The 19447-nt window shown below is 35.9% G+C and overlaps 1 protein-coding gene across 1 annotated transcript in view; it reads right to left on the bottom strand.

Moving 5' to 3' along the window:
• Positions 1–19447, bottom strand: part of Vps13b (vacuolar protein sorting 13 homolog B) — a 563330-nt gene that overhangs the window by 506970 nt on the left and 36913 nt on the right. The window contains exons 7-15 of the mRNA XM_055622389.1: positions 18173–18347; positions 15376–15641; positions 11976–12071; positions 11499–11621; positions 10916–11053; positions 9903–9990; positions 8858–9049; positions 4244–4413; positions 1077–1271 (exon numbers count right to left, since the gene is read on the bottom strand). Coding sequence (XP_055478364.1) covers positions 1077–1271; positions 4244–4413; positions 8858–9049; positions 9903–9990; positions 10916–11053; positions 11499–11621; positions 11976–12071; positions 15376–15641; positions 18173–18347 — 1443 coding nt within the window. The remainder of the gene's footprint in view (positions 1–1076; positions 1272–4243; positions 4414–8857; positions 9050–9902; positions 9991–10915; positions 11054–11498; positions 11622–11975; positions 12072–15375; positions 15642–18172; positions 18348–19447) is intronic.

The raw sequence follows: 19447 nt of genomic DNA, 5'->3' as shown, positions 1-19447 counted from the left end.
TCTACTGAGCACATCTGAAAGACTCTAACTAGCAGTGTTTTCAAAGCAGATACAAATACTCATGACCAAACCTTTGGCAGAGTACAGGGAATCATATGTAAGAAGGGGAGTTAGTATGATGGGGAAAGGATAGGAGCTCTACAAGGACCAAATATATCTGGGCACAGGGTCTCCTCAGAGACTGTCCTTCAACCAAGGACCATGTATGGATATAACCTAGAACCTCTGCTCAGATGTAACCTGTGGTAGCTCAGTAACCAATTGGTTTCCCATAGTGAGGGGAACAAGGACTATTTCTAACAGGAACTCAATGACTGGCTCTTTGACCTCCCCACCCCCCAAGGGAGGAGCAGTCCTGTTAGGCCACAGAGGAGGGCTTCGCAGCCAGTCCTGAAGATACCTGATATAACAGGGTCAGATGAATGGGGAGGAGGTGGGATTGGGAGGGAAGGAGGGAGCAGGACACAGCTGGGATACAGAGTTAATAAAATGTAACCAATAAGAAAAAAATAAAATTAAATTAAAAAAATAAAATATATATCAAAAAAGAAAAAAAAAAGAAATCATGTGGACAGTGACAGAAAACATCTGATGTCAACCTCAGCTTTCCAGCCATAAGAATAACTGCATGTGCTCACATGCATATGCGTATGTGCATGCCTGTCTGCACACAGGCTCACTAAACAAATTAAAACGTTTCCCTTTACATCAAGAAATTAATGTGAGCCCACCAAGAGGAAAATGACTACAGCCAAGTGTGTTACCTCCTTATGAAACACTATGTCGACATTAACATCTCCTTCCAAATAAATCCTGGCCTTTTTAAAATACCCATATTAAACATTTTTCACACTGCTTGCAAAATTCATTATGGGTGATATTTTCAAATCTTCAGAACTATAAAATTATAGTTGCCACACTTTTTAATTATACAGGAGTAGTGACTAAATCTTACTTAAATCTTATCTTATTAAATATTGATTCTCTAAAATTACAACCTTAAGCACAAAAAAAAAATCATTTGGTGTTCTTGAAGTGAACAGATACTAGCAAACAGGAAAATTCTCTTCCCTTACCTTAAGGTAGTAGTGGACATAGCAATAATGAAGAAGATTATCAGAAGGCTGAGGGAGGCTGCTGACGACATGCACCAACTGTTCAGCATACATGGGAACAGAATGTTCCAAATTAATTTTATCCACCAATATCTGAAGGGATGGCAAAGGTCGAAGTAACTGGAAATTTGTGGCATTCATGAAGTTACTTGAGTTCTAGAAAGTAATGATATTAAATTTTACATTTTAGCAGAACAATGACTGATCTACATACATCCCTCTGAAAAAACTTCAGACCCTCATATTTCATAGTGAGAAAACTATCTAGAAATGCCTCTGTTACAACTCTGGTGAAATAACCAAATACAAATGTCTTCCAGATATTCCAAGTATGCCTTGACTTTTTTTTTCCTTTTCTTTTTTTTTTTTTTTCTTTTTCTTTTTCTTTTAGGATTCCCTGATGCTACAAGTAAACCCTCAAATATGAGGCAAACTTCACTCAACAAACCTTTAAAGAAACCAATCCTGAAATCCTGAAACCGAACCTGAAAGAAAGTGACTAAATAAAGAGATGGTATACATTAAGTTATGGCCCATTTCAGAACATCCCTAAATTAGATGTATGTCTTCCAGATCACAAAGAATGCATTTTAGGTAAAACACTCTTTATCTTGAGACAACCTATGTTACAAGCTGTTTCTCTAATCAAAAAGCCAGTAATATTACAGAGAAACAATGTAGCTAATTGACTGACTTGGAAGAGAGTACCCTCACTGTTTTGTTTTGGTTTCCTTCTTTCTTCTTTCTTTCTTCCTTCCTTCCTTTCTTTCTTTTTTCCTTCCTTCCTTTCTTTCTCTTTCTTTCTTCTTTCTTTTTTTCATTATCAGTAATTGTGAAACTACTTTCAATTCAGTTATTGTTTTGTTTTCCTTTCCAAATAACCTTACTTTAGATTCCTATGGTGGGGAGGAGAGACAACAATGAACCATACACCAGTCTGAGATGTGAAACACAATGAACCAGTGTAACACCTGCCCATCTGAAGAACTCCAGAAGGCTGTTTCCCTTTCCAGGCAATACGAAAAACAACATTCTCCCTTCAGTCAATGTACCTCTCTTTTTGAACTTCATATAATGGAATCATAGAGAATACTGTCTTTGACTAAACATCTGTGGGAACTGTGTATGTTCCTCATTCTTTAAACAGACATATGTAACATTGCAGAGTAGTTCCTTTATTTCTGATAATACTTTTTTTTTTTTTTTTTTTTTTTCCTTTAAACAGGGTCTATGATGTAGCTCTGACTGTCTGGAACTTGCTATGAGACCAGGCTGGCCTTGAACTCACAGAGACCTGCCTGCCCTGTCTCCCAAGTGCTGGGATTATCGAAGCGCAACCCAGCATGCCCAGCTCAATTTCTAATACCTGAAACTTTTTTCTTGATGTCACTAGGGTTAAAGTCCATATGTAAAAATCCCAATATCTTAATAAACTGTAAGAGTTTACTAGCAAAAGCTGTTCTAAATTTTTCCTTGACTTCTCCTTCATTTTTGAATTATACTTTTGTGAGATACCCACTTCTAGTTCCCGCAAATCTTTAGCAACTCTACTCTTCCTTCTTCTTGCTAGTGTGGTTTCTTAGTATAAGGTAGTTGTGCAGTCATCTTTGACCGTTTGTAGAAAGTGTACTTCTTCTTTAGCTTTTGTTTTAAAAGATTATTTTAGGTTTTTATTTCATGCGGTCTTTTGCCTGCATGTGTATCTGTGTATGGATGTGAATCTGGCACCTACAGAGGTAGAAAAGGGTATTGGGATGCCTGTAACTGGAGTTACAGATGAACTAAGCTGCCATGTGGGGAACCAAAACGGGGTCCTCTACAAGACCATCAAAGTGCTCTTATCTGGTATGCCATCACTCCAAACTTGTATGGCTCTCTAAAGAGGGTTTTGTTTGCAAATGACTTACGTAGATGTGTTTTTTTGTTACATACATTTCAGTTGTTATACAGTTTTGGGTGTTTTTTCTTGTTTCTAAGTCATTTTTTTCTGCTGTGCCTCTTACTTTTGCTTATTTTTATTGTGATATTCTCAAATCATAGATTTGTCCCTCATCCATATCAATTTGCAAAGGGAAAATTGCTAGCAAAGAAACTTTACTGAGAAAATGGCTCAAATCATGAAATTCCATTGATATTGCTAGCTAGCTCCTAAGCTACCCTTGTCCAAAGTAAATTCTTATTATCAAAAAAAAAAAAAAAAACAACACTGAAAGAGCAAAGTAGAAATTCCACTACAAACATGGTATCAGTATCAAGAATTAGAATTAAATCCTGGACAGTAAGCACTTGCTGCTTTCCCTTGAGCCACTACAAGGTATCAGCAGTAAGTTCAAACAGAACTGTGTTAGTACTAAGCCATTCTGCCTCTGGTTCTAAATGGGAACAAGGGAACTTGTTTAGATGATTGGCTTCTGTCATTCAGGTAAGATGTAAGAATGTTCTGAATACCACTCCTGAAGTCCAGCTGCAGTGTATGATAAATGCATGCTCTATCACACATGGTAAAAGTAACTTGGTCCTTGTACTGCAGTGATGTCATGAGGAACAGAAGCTGACGGCAATGCTGACTTTGCCTTTGTTACATAATGAAGAAATTAATGACAGGCACGATGACTGAACAGGTAAGGCCACTTGCCTGTAACCCTAACCCACACGGTGTAAAAGAGAGAACCGATGCACATAGGTGGTCCTCTAACCTCCAAAAGTATGCTACGGCATACAAGGCAAGGACAGAGAGACACAGAGACAGACAGTCAGACAGACAGAGAAAACAAATGTAATATTTTTAAAAAGAAATCATTAATTCAGCAAAGCTTTTGATTTAATTCCTAAATATACAACCCTTTGAAAATAAGAATTCAAGATATAAAGCAACTACCTGAGGTAATACAGCAGTATATGGTCTCACTTCCAAAAGACCTGATTCAACATTTTTAATACAGCCTTATATATTTTATACAGCTTTAGCATAGTTTTATTAAAAATATTTACTATTACCTTCTAAAAATCAGGAACTATAATTATAGAGTTTACTTTATCAAGCGAAATATATACACAAATACATTTTAATTTAATAAACCAAATTATACATGCACCACTGAAAACATGTTATTGAACAAGAAATATACCTTTCCTCCCTTGATGACAGGAAGCAAATGGTCAAGTAAATTGAATTCTGCCATGAAAATTGTGCAAGTACATTTGAGCAGAGTAACACTTGTATGCCGTGTAGGAATATATTCCTCCAAAGAAGCCACTTCCTCGGGATTCAGCACTGTTTCCTTTTCATCCTTACTTTCTGAAATAAAAATGATAAAAATTCAATAAAGAATATTTTAAATAAGTTAATTTTCTTAGCCAACTAAAAACTGAATGAATCAGTTCCCCAAATTTTAAGGGAAATTCTGCAAAAATGAAACAGTCATAAAATTGTAACTCAAGATTATAATACAAATCACTGGATAATATAAATGTATAAATATGTGCTATATAGAAATTAAATGTTTTATTTTAATATATCTTTTCAGGAATTCCTAATTTATTTCTATAAAAGAATATCAATTTTCTGGACAGTAAAATATCATTAAAATTAAATGTATAAAGACAGGACACAAAACAGAGAAACCCATTTGCCATAGCCAGATAAAGATACAGAGAGGAAGACAGAGATCCCAACAGACAGACTTTTTGGATTTATCTATTCTCTGTAAGAGTGTTTTGCCTGTACGTGTGTCTTAGCACCACAGAGGGTCCTAGGGCCCGCAGAGGGCAGAAGACACCCTGGAACTGGTGTTATATAGATGGTTAGGAGCGGCAAACTAGGTACTGGGAATTGAATCTGAGTTTGAAGCGACAAATGTTCATAACTCTGAGCCTCATTCCAGCCCCCAAAATGGACACTTATTAAAAATTTAAAACCACCTAAAAATAATTACGTAAAATGCTATTGGAATAACTTACCCAACTTAACTAAAATGTGGCTTCTTCAAACAGCCAAACATTATATAAAAAGCTAGACAATATTATTAGGTATCATATAACTGCAAATGAAGTGGCAGTATAATAGAATTGCACATCCACTAAAATGGTTAAAATTTTAAAGATGGAAATTACAAAATTTTGACAGACACCTGGAGAAAAATCAGCAAATTCTTTCTGTAGTGTCATACACATTAGGCTTTGTGGGCCAGACTGTACAGTCCATCATAATTACTCAGACCTACCACTGTAGCACAAAAGTAGCCAAAGACAATAAGGAGCCACATGAGCTCCAACAAATCTGTACTAATAGGACTTGATGTAGCTAAGTAGTTGCCTAGCACGTATAAGGTGTTGGGTTCAAAACACACCTAAACATTAAGACATTCACATTTAAATTTCATATAATTTTAATCTGTACAAAATGAAATTCTTTAATTGTTTAAGATATAAAACCACTTCTGCCTATAGACCATAAACATCTGGTTTCAGACTATAATCTGATCAAAAGCAAATGGAAGTTTCATAGTCAGTTTATAGACGTAAAATGGTTCAACCACTCACCAATGCAGTTTGGAAGTACCAACTGAAAGTGAAAATGTATAATCATTTAAGCTAGTGCTTGCTATGAAAATAGCAAAAGAACTAATAATGAACCAAATCTTCATTGAAAGTAAAATGGGCAAGTAAATTGTATCTACTTTTAAAAAATCCTATATAGCAGTAAGAACATATATCCCACAAAAGAACATTTACCACAAATATAGAAAAGAGCAAATGCTGTATGATTCCATTTATAAAAATTAAAGTCAATAACATGCCTCTAATCCCAGCACTCTGGGAGACATATGCAGATAATCTGTAAGAGTTCAAGGCCAGTCAGATCTACATAGCAAGACCTAGGCTATCTGAAAGCTACACAATGAGACTTTATTTCCAAAAGAAATAAACAAACAAATAAGTGGCGGATGGATGGATGGATGGATGGATGGATAAATGGAACATTCAAAAACTCAAAGTACGGTCGGTATCCAGCTAGGGGGATCCAAGATGGCAGCACCAAAAGGACACTGTGTGGGATGAGCAGGACAGTAGTGACTGCACAGCAAACAAGAGACCGAACTCTGCACCCTAAAACACCAGTAATTGTGTTTCCCAGATGAGAGGAAACCCCACAGTGTGGGAAGCAATCAGGGCCATTCTCTGATCACCCAGATAAATCCCATTAGCAGGCACTTGGTCGCCAGCCAAGAGCCATACACCTGAGTGCTCTGATCACCACCCAAGACAGAACTGTGGGCCACACAACACCAGAGACTGGGATTTCCAGTTGAGTAAAAACCCCACAGTGAAGGAAGAAATCAGGACCAACCTCAGGTCACCCAGTTAATCCCTGGAAAAGGTCCTGGGCTCCAGCAGGTGCTCAGCCACCAGCCAAAAGACACATGCCTGTGCACCCGACTCACCGCAGACAGAACTGCGGGCCCCAAAACATCAGAGATTGGGTTGAAGGAAATCCAACGATGAAGGAAACATCAGGTCCAACCTCAGGGCACTCAACTTACCTCCCGACACACACACCTGAAAAGTTCTCAGGAAAAGTTCCCAGGACCCCAAGACCCTGCAGGCAGCCAGTAGCCAGCACAGAGACCCTTGCCTGAGTGCTATACTCCCCATGCCAGACTGAACTGTGGACCACAAAATACCACATACTGGGTCTCCCTGTCAGGAGGAAATGTCATGGTGGGGGAAACATCAGATCCAACCTCAGTACACCCAGCTAATCCCCAGAAAAGTCCCTGGGTTCCCGCAGGCTCCAGGCTCTAGCCTCCTGCTGCACCCATGAGTGCTACACTCACCTGCCACTGATTACCTCATAGGTACTTGGGCACAGAGCTGCAAACTCAAACCTAAAGAAACCTGGAATCCATGGGATCAGCCCACAGACATTGCTCCACGGCACAGCCTGTCTCTCTAGCTAAACTTACCAAACCGCAGGCCTCCCTGGTTCTTCAAGAAGGCTGTTCCCAGTAAAAACAGTGTAAGAGCAGCAGTAGCTGCTCACTAAATTCAGAGCAAGAAACCCAGTGGCAGGGCATCTGTCTCCAAGAATTCTCCTGGTGAGAGGAGAGGCTCCCTGACTGCCAATGACCACAGTTAGCAACCAGGTCCATACACCTGAGATGAGCTGTGGCAATTCCTGAGAAGCACCAGCCATTCGATGACCATACCCTAAAAGCTAAGGAGGCCTCCTTCAGGAACAACCATGTTCCTGCCAAGGGGACTTCTACCCACCCCAGGATTCCCACAGGCACCAGAAGTAAGAGCCAACACCTGAGCCAGCCAGATGGTTAGAGGCCAGCGTAAAAGCACAACCAACAAAAGCCAAAGCAAAATGGCATCTCCAGAACCCAGTTATCCAGGAGCAAGTAGTCTGGACACCCTATCATAAGTGAAATTCAAGAAGATGACCTTACATCTATGCTTATGAAGAGGAGAATGAAGGAAACAAATAAAATTACTAAAGAAATAGAGAAAGATAAATTCAAACAGATTATGGCCATCTGGAGACAGGACTGTCATAAGGAGAGCAACAGAACCAAAAAATCTGAGCACAGAGGTCTTTTCTGAGACTGATACTCCAAACAAGAACCATTCATAGAGATAACCTAGAACCCCTGCACAGATGTAGCCCATGGCAGCTCAGTCTCCAAGTGGGTTCCCTAGTAAGGGGAACAGGAGCTCTCTCTGACATGAACTCAGTTGCTGGCTCTTTGTTCACCTCCCCCTGAGGGAGGGGGCCAGCCTTACCAGGCCACAGAGGAAGACAATGTAGCCAGTCCTGATGAGACCTGATAGGCTAGAGTGCAATGGAAAGGGAGGAGGACCTCCCCTGTCAGTGGACTGGGGAAGGAGCATGAGAGGAGAAGAGGGAGGGTGGGTGGACCTGGGAAGGAATGAGGGAGGGGGCTACAGCTGAGATACAAAGTAAATAAACTGTAATCATAAATAATAAATAAATAAATTTAAAAAAAATTTTTTAAGTAAGGATAATGGCAATCCTTGAAGACTGGAGATACGGTTCAGCTGTTAAGAACATTTTCTGGGTTTCCAAAGTAGCAAAATTTGGTTCCCAATACCCATCAGAAGGCTTATAACCTCCTGTACACAGTGCATTTATCCTCTTGGTGTCTGTGTCACCTATAAACAGGTGATATACATTCATTCAAACAAACATGCATATCCATAAATAAAATCTTACATGAAAAAAAAGTGAGCACTGACATTCAAGTACACTGTGACTCCCTAAGTGAGATCTTAGCCAGAATCCCATACTCTTTCACTATGCTATTTTCTTCCTCTATGGAGTTACTTCATCGCAAGTAATTTTTTTAAATCTATAATAACTGGTTCCAAGCGTTTATTAAAATTATTTGTACAGAAAACTAATTTTAATCAGTAGTTCTTAAGTTTTCTTGAATGTTAAATCTGCATGTTCAGGTTGTGTTTTGCAAATACATACAGAAAAGACTATTAAAAAGCAATGAAACACTGAGAAATATGGTATATCAAGTTCTTATGCCAAAAACTTCCAAATTTCATTTATAACATGTCCACAAACTTCAGTCTCTAATTTGAGATGTATTCATGAAAGCCCATGCTAACAGGTAAAACATAACAGAAAGGAAGTAAACAACACAGGGGAAAAAAAGTCACACAATCAGTGAAATATTTGGCAAATAAGAATTAAGCCAAAAACAAACCTAGTTTCAGCCTGCTGTATGGTTCATATTCATGTTCCAGAGCACAAACAACCATCTTCAGAATCCGATGTACTGCACTGCTGTCCAAGCGGAAATCCAGAGGACCTATGACAAGGCTCTTGGTAGACTTTTCTTGGACTATTCCCAAATCTTCATTTTTCCCTGAAGGAAAGTCCTGCTGATTTGCTGGACCTAGAAGAAGTAAATTTTATACTAGTACTTTAAGCTTCAATCAGATATAAAAAGTGAATGCATAAATGTGGTATTTAATTCTAACAAAAACTATACTTACAAAAACAATGCAAAAAAGTGAAGACAAAAATTTACTGATATGTCTTCTCTCTTTATAAAAAAAAGACCTTACCTTCAAGATCAACCCTGAAGTTTTCAACCCTTCAAATAAGCTGTCGTTTTCTGACCTAGACCTCTCCTAGCTCCTTATTTATAATACTGTGCTTAAGATAATTTACAATCTCATTTGCTTAAATGACTGTTTAAGCCAGTGTTTAGCACCAAAACAAGTTATTTCTATTTTTTGCTCATAACAACAAACTTTAATAAAAAATATCTACATAGTCTTCAAACTGTATTTAGTACAGAAAAGGAAGTACTTGTTTTCTCTGAAATGCTAAAATGAAATTTTATATATACAATTTTTATATTTACTATGAATAAATAATAATATTAGTTGGTATTTTAAATGTATTTCCAAACATCTATATATAAACAGATTTAAAATGCCAGAATCTATTAGAATTGCCAATTATAACACTATAACTCTATTACAATTCTATTAAAATTAAAATTCAGTTACAACACTAAAATTAAACCATTCCCCCTAAAATACCTGGAGATAAGAGTAATATAAGAATTAAGCCAAAAACAAACCTAGTTTTAGCCTGCTATATGGTTCATGTTCATGTTCCAGAGCACAACCAACCATCTTCAGAATCCGATGTACTGCCCAGGGCCAACTAACTCTGAAGATACCCTTATTTTCTGCTGCTTAAGAAAAGGTAAATACATAGCCAAGAGAAAGCAATACCTTTGCCACTGCTGTGCTCCATTGTATACAGGTAATCCATGTAAAAAGCACCAAACCTTTGCATGCCAGCTATTTCAGTATATGTCTCCTATCAACAAGGAAACACAAACAGAACATTGAAGAGAAGAACATGTTAAAACAGAATAAATCTGATTCACAACCCTATGAGAACTGCATCAACTCAAAGGACTGCCGAACAAAACAAACAAGAGATGTAACCCGAAGAATTCACTAAGTAATATTCCCCTAATGCAGACCTCACCAGAGGCTAGCCATATTTGCAGCAGACACTTTGAACACTGTATCTAAAATGTCTAGTCAATGAATAGCTTTAGTGGAATAGGTAGTACATATCCTAGACCTCTATCACTATCACACAACAGTCCAATATTGTACCCTCTCAAACAGAGTTAGTCCATAATTACTTCAATATACTGACAGGAAACATATCAAACAATGAAGATAGACTGAAATTTGTATTCATCACACCAAGAAACATTAGATTTTTAGTTTAACTATGAAAGTCAATCTCAATGAAAATAATTAAAATGTAAATTATAAGATTGCACTATACAAATACAAAGGTAACTTTTAGATGTATCTGAAAATGCACTAATATTCTATAAGTATATTAATACATTTTACATGAAAAATTGAAAAAGACTAAAAAGTATGCAGTGAAAAGTGAAGTTTGTTTCTTTTTACCAATCTTACAGTTTAGAGACAAAAAAATGAATAGTTAATTCTGTGTGTTTCCTCCATAAGTAATTAACTGTTGTAAAGTATAAACATAAAGGTTGTAGTATAACTAAAGTTATACCACAAAAAGCTAAGCATTTCTGAATATGTTTACACCTTTCTAGCTGTAAAAACTGGATCAAAACATTACAAATGTTTCAACAAGCCAAAAGTGCTTTAAAAAAGACTGGGAAGAAAGCAGCAATCACAATGTATTCACATAATGTGTTCACCCAACAGCAATAAGAAGTTAGCTCAAATATGTATCCCCTGACCTTATGGTGAGCTGCATCCAAGATAAACTCCGCACGAGTGCCATTGTTTTCTGGGCTTCGGTAATCAAACAATGAATTTGTAAGGTATGTTAAACCTTTTGTACTCAAATTTTCACCACAAATGAAGAAGCAGGCTTCCTAAAAAATTAATGTATAAATTCTGAACATGAGGAAAAGTCATTAGACTATTAAAGAAAGTTTTTTTTATACTACAGTCATTTAGCATTCAACAGAAATCACTAATGCTTGAGGTCACGTAAAAATGAAAGGAACATTATCTTCATGTGTATTGCTTATTTTGACAAATAAAATTAAACAAACAAAAAAGGAATTCCAAGCAACTGCCATAAACAACAAAGAAGCAATTATGAATGGAATATATTTGCAATAATTATCCAGGAGTTAAACACTATCAACTTTTTGATCTCTCCTGAGACATGAATTTTCTCACAAGAGAAATACAGAGGGAATAGAACTGGTCCTCCTGAAGCCACTGATGAAGGCAGCCAAGCAGATCTTACATGGTTATTATGCTTCATTATCTTTGCATTCTATTTCAAGTAAGAGGAAGACTTTGACTTACGGTTTCACTTCTATTCATATGCTCCTCAAAATCTTTAACACCCATAATTCCTTTAAGACATATGGCTCTGCAACCTACAAATCCAATCTGGCAATCAAAGAAAGCCTCTCCCATCATAAGGGCCTAAAAAGAAAAGGGAACATTAGAGCTAGGAACTGTAGTTAATCACAGGCTTTCCTTATAGACTTCCTACATAAAGCATTACTAGGACTGTTGCCCTTCAAATGCATGTACTCTGACACAAACAGCCTTCTTGTGTCAGTCACCTCAAATCTCAACAGTTGGCACTCTGTGAACATCAAGCCTCCCACACCTACACAGACACGTTATGAAACAAATTCACATTGCATATTAAAGAAATAATTATTCAACCAAAAACACTAAGACAGAATGATTGACTGTAAGACTATAAATGTAACTATTTTAAATACACAATTACGACAAAACATGTTACCAAGTTTAATATTGAAAGGTTACCTCAATTGTAGTTCCTTCTTGTTCCCAACATAAAACTTCCTTAGATTTTACTTTCTGTGGGCTATAATAGCTACTTTCAGCTTGCATTTCAGTGAGCTAAGAAATAGAAAAATATTAAGTAAATCAAAACTAGACATAAATAGCAATGCACTGTCATTTTCATTATGAATCACAAAAATAAGGCCAATTTTAAGATTCAGGAAATTTCATTATTAAGCACAAAAACAGGTGCAAAAAAAAAAAAAAACAGCTGTTACAAATTATCCATGCAGTAAAGAATGGTCAAACTTGCAAACATACTAGTCTAAACAGAAATATCACAGTTTTAACTCCTTCATAGCACTTTAAAAAGTGAAAGCTACACATATTCACATAACATATATTCCTACTCATAAAATGGTTCAAATAATCTATAAAAAAGGTACTGTATAGACCATAACTCTAAATCATTTTATTCTCTCATATTTTCAAGTGTTTAATTTCTATCATGTCCAAGATTCCTTGTTCTTTTTAATGGAAAACAAAAAAAAAAAAAGCTAAGGAGAAACACAAATAGATTCAACAGGACTTTCCGGTTCCAAGGGCTCACGGGAGCTCACTCTCAAGTAATGTCCTCTATGATATCTCACAGACTACTCAGTTAAGCAGCAGGCACTGGCTACCTGCTGGGAAGCCAGCACTGATGTGCACAGTGACAGGAGACCAACACTTCTGTTTCCCTGAAGCTTGTAGTACATTGTTTATATGTATCAAAATGTATATAATTTATTTAAAATTCATTCTCTTTTTGATTGTTTTTGTTTGGTTGGTTGGTTTTTGAGATACTGTCTCTATTTGCTAGTCTAGAGCTCACAGTGCACACCAGGCTGGCATGAAATTAGTAGCAAGGCCCTGCCTTTGGAGGGCAAGTGCTGGGAGAGAGTGCACCTAACCATAAAATGCACTTCTCTGATCGCAATGGGCCATATAGTTTGAATCACAGAACAATAAATAAATAAAAGTGAAGGAGTTAATTACAGCCTAGAATTTATCAGTGCTGTGTCAGCCTTTGCTTATTGGTTTGGATAACCCACCATGATAGCATCAACTGCTAACAAACACAAATGAAACAGGGAAAGGGAAAGCCCTGCACTACTGCTACAACGTCTCAGTTGTAAAATTCCTTCCCAGTAGGAAAGGGCTATTTCTTTAATTAACCTGTACATTTTAGTTTTGTCAATGATTTGGTGTGCTGTTTTTCCTGCAAAGTAGATATAGAATATTATTCAAGTTGAAATGCAAAGACAAAGAACATATTTTTTAATTTAAGCCAAATAAAAGTGGTTGAACTGGAAATTATAATTTTAAGCCTAACTACTTTATACTGAGAAACAACTAATCATTCTCATTTACTTTAATAATTCTATATTCTTTTCTTTTAAAGCATAAGCCTTTATTTCTTATGTTTCTAGTAATGGCATACTTAAAATTATAATTTTTAAACGTAATTCTGAAAGCAAAAATGTTTAAGTAAAATTGAATTTTTAAAACTCAATCACCCTTTACCTGTCTACAATTACTTTACAGAAAAAGCAATTAATTGATTAAAAGGACTTAAACATTGCAAGAACAACTTAAATATTACTACAAAAATGTTACACTTAATTTGGCATGATTTTTGTTGGACTAATATCAACTGTTCAAAATGCTCATATAGAAATATGACCTTATTTTTCAACAAAAATATAAACTACAAATTAAGTCCATACATTCTTCAAATCCAAGTGAATTATGAATTACAATGTTTTCCTCCTACATATCAACATACTTTCCTTTGAAAAGCATAAATGCTTTACATTCTTAAAAATATTTACTAATAATAAAATCTATCCAATGTTCCACTGATATTCTGCATACTGATTCGATAGAATATAATTATAGAATATAAATATAGAATGCCTATACTGATTCTATGGAATATAATTATTTTTATCAGTAACAACAAAAAAGTAACACAATAATTTCAATTTTAAAAATAAATGGATAACAATCATTACAAAATGTAGTACTTTGCTTCAAACCTATGGCTTTCCTCACCACTTTCATTTTAAAAAATGTATTCTGAAGTACTAAGTTTAAAAACTCATACTCTATGGATATGGATAGCTTGTAAGAAATGTGGAATACAACGACTAACTTGACATAGCGGGTTCGTAAACAAGGTTCATAAAGTCAGAAGTTTAGTGGATAGTGCTGGAATTTAACAAAAAATATAAAACAGTGGGGAAGACAGGACACCACAGAAAAAAAAAATAAGTTGCTGGATGTATAAAATTATGAGACATACAAATGATAGCAAACTGCCATCTGATCCTAAGGTCCAGGCGAAGAATGAGATACAAATTTGATCCTCCACTGCATCCACACATACACACATCCACTCAACACAATGATCAAAACGATCCAACATAAAAGATATCCAAATCATCATACAAATTTTCTGTTCAAAAACTTCCTAACTCATTCAAAACAAAGACAAGTTTAACATGACCTAAGTGGTTTCCAAACTACATTACTGCAAACTGCAAACTCCCATTGCCTCTGATGAAGTTCTACACTATTTCCATATTAGTTCACTTTGTTCTAGCTGCATCCATAATAGTTTTTGAACACTTGAGTTATCTATACTTGCTAGTCCTGAAATACTCATTTCCATATATCCACAAGGCTTTCTCTTTCACACACCTTTGCTTAAATGCTTCCATCATAAGATGACTTCCACAGTGAACCAATTTTAAAATTGGTTTTAATCCTCTTCTTTTTAATGCAACATTATCACTTTCTTTTTCCTACCTAACACCTATTATAAACACTTTACATCCCAATGACTTACAATTACAATATAAGTTCTAACAGGCTAGATTGATGACCACTAGTTTATCTATGGGAACAAAATTAGCACTTGGAACATAGCTGGCATTAATGAACATTTGAATTTGGGCAGAGCAGTGGGTGGCTATAATCCAAGCACTTACAAGGTAGAGGCAGTAGGATCTGAAGTCCAAGGTCAACCTCAGCTATTAAATAAAAAGCTTGAAACCAGCCTGGGCTACATGAGACTCTGAGTCAAAAAATAAAAATTAAGAACTGCTCGTAGGTAGTAAAAGTATGATAATGAATTAGAAAAAGCTAGTGAACAAATAACTCAAAATTCAAGCTGAGTTATATTTAAAAGGATGGGAAGGTAAAGTACTAGTAACTATACTTATACAAAAGAACGTTCCCTTTTATTCATTGTGATCATACATGTTATATACTATATATTTTATATTCATTTTTAATAAGGAAATTATTAAAATATGTGAGCACTGTTAACATTAAAGTTAAAAGATATTAGCAACATAAGAAAAGAGAAACATACTTTAAAAGTCACAGTTGCCTTTGTGCAATAAAATCCTACAGAAACAATGGGATCCTTCAGAGTTTGAGCTTTCTGCTGATGCATAGTTGATGCAGGGTCATTCCCAAGACAGTCTTCCTCACCATCATCGTAACTCACAATTGCAGGAACAAATGACCAGGCCCAGGACACCCATCCCTGAGGCTCCTCATTGTCCTGTGAATACAACTCTTGGCCTTTGTACTGAGCAGAATACTGCATCTCTATTCTTGTTTCATCTTCAGGACCTGCCAATAAAAATAAAATCATTAAATAGAGAGCATTTAAATAGAAAAAAATGCAACTAGATAATTAGTTTCTTTTGTAATTCAATATATTTGCTCTGAGCACTTGAAATAGCCAGGAGAACTTATCCTCCCAATTAAATATACATACATATGAAATAAATATATATAATGTATGCTATATATATGGTAATGTATGGTAATATATTAGAAAAAAATATATATGTATGTATGTATATGAAATAAAGGTTTCCCCACAATGGCTGTCAGACAATGAAGACCAGACAGGCCAGGACAGAACAGGACAGGAGGCAAAAATAATGATCTTTCCAATTATTCCCATTTAATTGCCTGGAATATATTCTAAGCAATATCCATGAAAGGAGAAATTCAGCCCAAGTTTAGGCCTCTCCCTTAGATGAGAAAACAGCAGCAGATGTAGGGGAACTTAAAGTGACAGCCCCACTCTGCTCCTATCTAACAGACTTAAAGCAAACCTCAAATGAATCATTTCCAAGTAATATCACTGTTTGTTGTCTAGAACTCAGCAGGATAAAATTTACCATGTCTAGCATTCAATCAAAACCTCCTAGGCAGTCAAATACAGATGTATGCATCTGTCATCCATTACATACTGCTTACTCTGGAGGCTGAGGCAGGGGTGCTTGAGCCCCAAAATTTGAGTCTAGACTAAATAGCTAGTAAAAGTCTGATCTCAAAAAAATAAATAAAATGTATTAAGGCAAATAAAAAGAATAAGGGAAAAGTAAAACAAGAGAAACCAGTCCAGAAGTAACAAAGATCACAGCATTAGGACACTAAACAGCTATATAAATAGAGGGCATGTGTTCCAAAATGCTTAAACAGGTCAAAAAGAGGCATGAATCACATAAGTCTCCAACTGAACTTGCAAAGACAAAAACATAGTAGATGAAGCTAAAAGCAGATGAGTCACAGAAGAAAACTGCTGAGTTATTCTGGGAATAGAAACTCTATAAAATAAAACACAGAAAGAAAGGTTAAGAAACATTAATAAATGAAGAAAGTTTAAAGGAGCTCAAGCAAACAAGTTGCCTAAAATACATGTAACTGGAACTCTCTAAAGTAGACAGGAGAAAAATGAAGAAGTATGGTCAAAATTTGTCCATAAAACGTGCAAATGCACGGGTCTATATAGAGACACAAGGTTAACATTAGGAGGCTCGCTCCATTGCTCTCTACCTTATTCATTGAGGTGGTTCTCTCAGTTACTACAGAGAGTTCTCTAATCTGGCTAGAGAACTTACTCTGGAGACACTGTCTCTGCCTTCCAAGGACTGGAATTACAATGATTGCCATGCCAGCTGCCATTTATATGGGGTGCCTCCCATTCTTATGCTTGCAGACCCTTGCTTGCTTTTACCACTAAATGAATGTTAGCCCCAAAAACATCAGTTATTAAAAAAAAATAGCTTAAATTGTATCAAATCTTAAAATTTCTGTTCATGAATCATCTATTGAAACTGAGAAGGCTGGGCTGGTAAGATGGGGAGTGGGTAAAGGTGCTTGTCCCATGAGCCTGACGATCTCAGTTCTGTCCCTGGGAACCAAAGTTCTCCTCTCACTCACACCATGCACATGTGCACACACACAATAATATTTTCATTAAAAATAAATAAGCATAAAGTGTATTTAATAAAGAATTCAAAAATAAATAAATAAGCAAGTCACAGGCTAATGATGTAAACTCACAAAATATGACTTGAATGAAGAATATATAAAAACACACAAATATGTAGTAAAGCATTTAAAAAGCTCTAAAATGGGCGATATATAACATATCTTTTACAAGGATAAATAAATTACTAATGGACAGTACCTATGAAAACACTCAAATTACTTAACAAAATTATACAAATTAAAATCAAAATTATGCAAATTAAAAGAGCAATAACAACACAATCGTCAGAATGGTGACAAATGAAAGCATGTTGGCTTCAGCAAATGCTGTCAGGAAGCGGAGCAACTGCAACTGTCACTTACTATTGACAGATTCAGTTCGCTATATTCTTTCCTCTTGTTTTTTTAATTTATTACAATTTATTTACTTTGTACCCCAGCTGTAGCGCCCTCCCTCCTCCCTTCCCGATCCCAATCTCCCTCCCTCTTCTCCACCCATGCTCCTCTCCCAGTCCGCTGATAGGTGAGGTCCTCCCCCTTCCTTCTGATCCTAGTCTATCAGGTCTCATCAGGAGTGGCTGCATTGTACTCCTCTGCGGCCTAGTAAGGCTGCACGCCATCAGGGGGAGGTGATCAAAGAGCCAGCTACTGAGTTCATGTAAGAGACAGTCCCTGTTCCCCTTACTAGGGTACCCACTTGGATACTGAGCTGCCATGGGCTACATCTGTGCAGGGGCTCTAGGTTATCTCCATACATGGTCCTTGGTTGGAGTATGAGTCTCAGAAAAGACCCCTGGGCCCTGTTGCTCTCCTTGTTTTTAAAGTTTTAAGTGGTGAAACTCAATAGCTCTAAATTAAGCATCTATTATACTTACCTGTAATGTTTCCTAACATATCTTTACTGAGACTGGTAGGATCTTCTGTTTCAATGTCTTTAAAATTGCCTATTTCTCCATAGTAAAGAGCAATCCCAAGCTGCATTATACGGATAAACATAGGTAATTGCTGATCTGTGATAGAGAGTTTCAAACTCTCAACTAAGGTATGAATCTGTAATTTGAAAAGACAAGAGTATCATCAAAAATATGCTTAAAGAAGATATCTTTTAAAGTAAGCAAACCAATTCCAAGCCATACAATAAGATACAATGTAAAAAGCATCAATGTCTTAAGCATGTCTAATAATAATATGAAATTAACATTTAATCTAAAATTTTAGGAGTTATTTACTGTGATGAATATACTTTAGATGGAAGTCAGAATAAAACAAATACTAGAGAAACCAAACTAAAAATCAAAACGTATACTCATATTAGATTTCTAGATTATCCTAGAAGAAAATTATATAACTAAGTAACTAAAAAATATGAAAATATTTCCACCCTTCTTTAAAAAAAGATAAACTCTAAGAATAATAAGTTTCATCAATATCATTTTAGTGAAATTTCAATCACTCTTTTCAATTTTACTAACCATAGGCGTCTTAAAACCATATTTTAAAACTGGCTAAAAGACTCACATTATAAATATGTAAGTATGGAAATAAATACATTATTATTGTCAAATATATAAAATTAAGTAACTATGTTCAAGGAGATTTTCAGACAATTTTTAAAGAGATCAAAGCATGACACAAAATTTATAACATAAATCAATTTTAATAAAAAATATAATTATTACCAAATAGGACATAGCATTCAAAGTTCTCCTTAATAAGAAAGAGACAAGTATATAACACAAATACAGCTTAACTAGAATAGTTTCCTGATGTTACACAAATATGAGGAAAAATAATTAAGTCAAGTTCTTTTAGAATAACTGGCATTTGAATGTCTATGAAACACACACACACAAAAAAAAAAAGTCATAGTTATCATCTTACTGGAAATCAAGACATGAGAATAAGAGTACTCTCCAGGGGAAAAAAAAATTCAAAATACAATCACAGGCTTCTTAAAAGCTACCTAAAGTGAATAAGCCATGAATGGCTAAAATGAGTGGGGAAGACTATAAATTTGCTGATAAAATTTATATGGGAAAAGAACTAGGTTAATTGGCAGGCAGGCAGGCAGGCAGGAAGGCAGGCAGGCAGGCAGGAAGGCAAGAAGGCAGGAAGGCAGGAAGGCAGGAAGGCAGGAAGGCAGGAAGGCA

This window comes from Psammomys obesus, unplaced genomic scaffold (assembly GCF_907164565.1).
Source record: "Psammomys obesus unplaced genomic scaffold, mPsaObe1.curated_primary_1811, whole genome shotgun sequence".
In the NCBI taxonomy this organism is placed as follows: Eukaryota; Metazoa; Chordata; class Mammalia; order Rodentia; family Muridae; genus Psammomys; species Psammomys obesus.
The sequence above is the reverse complement of the archived record's forward strand: the minus strand, read 5'-3'. Positions and strand labels throughout refer to the sequence as shown.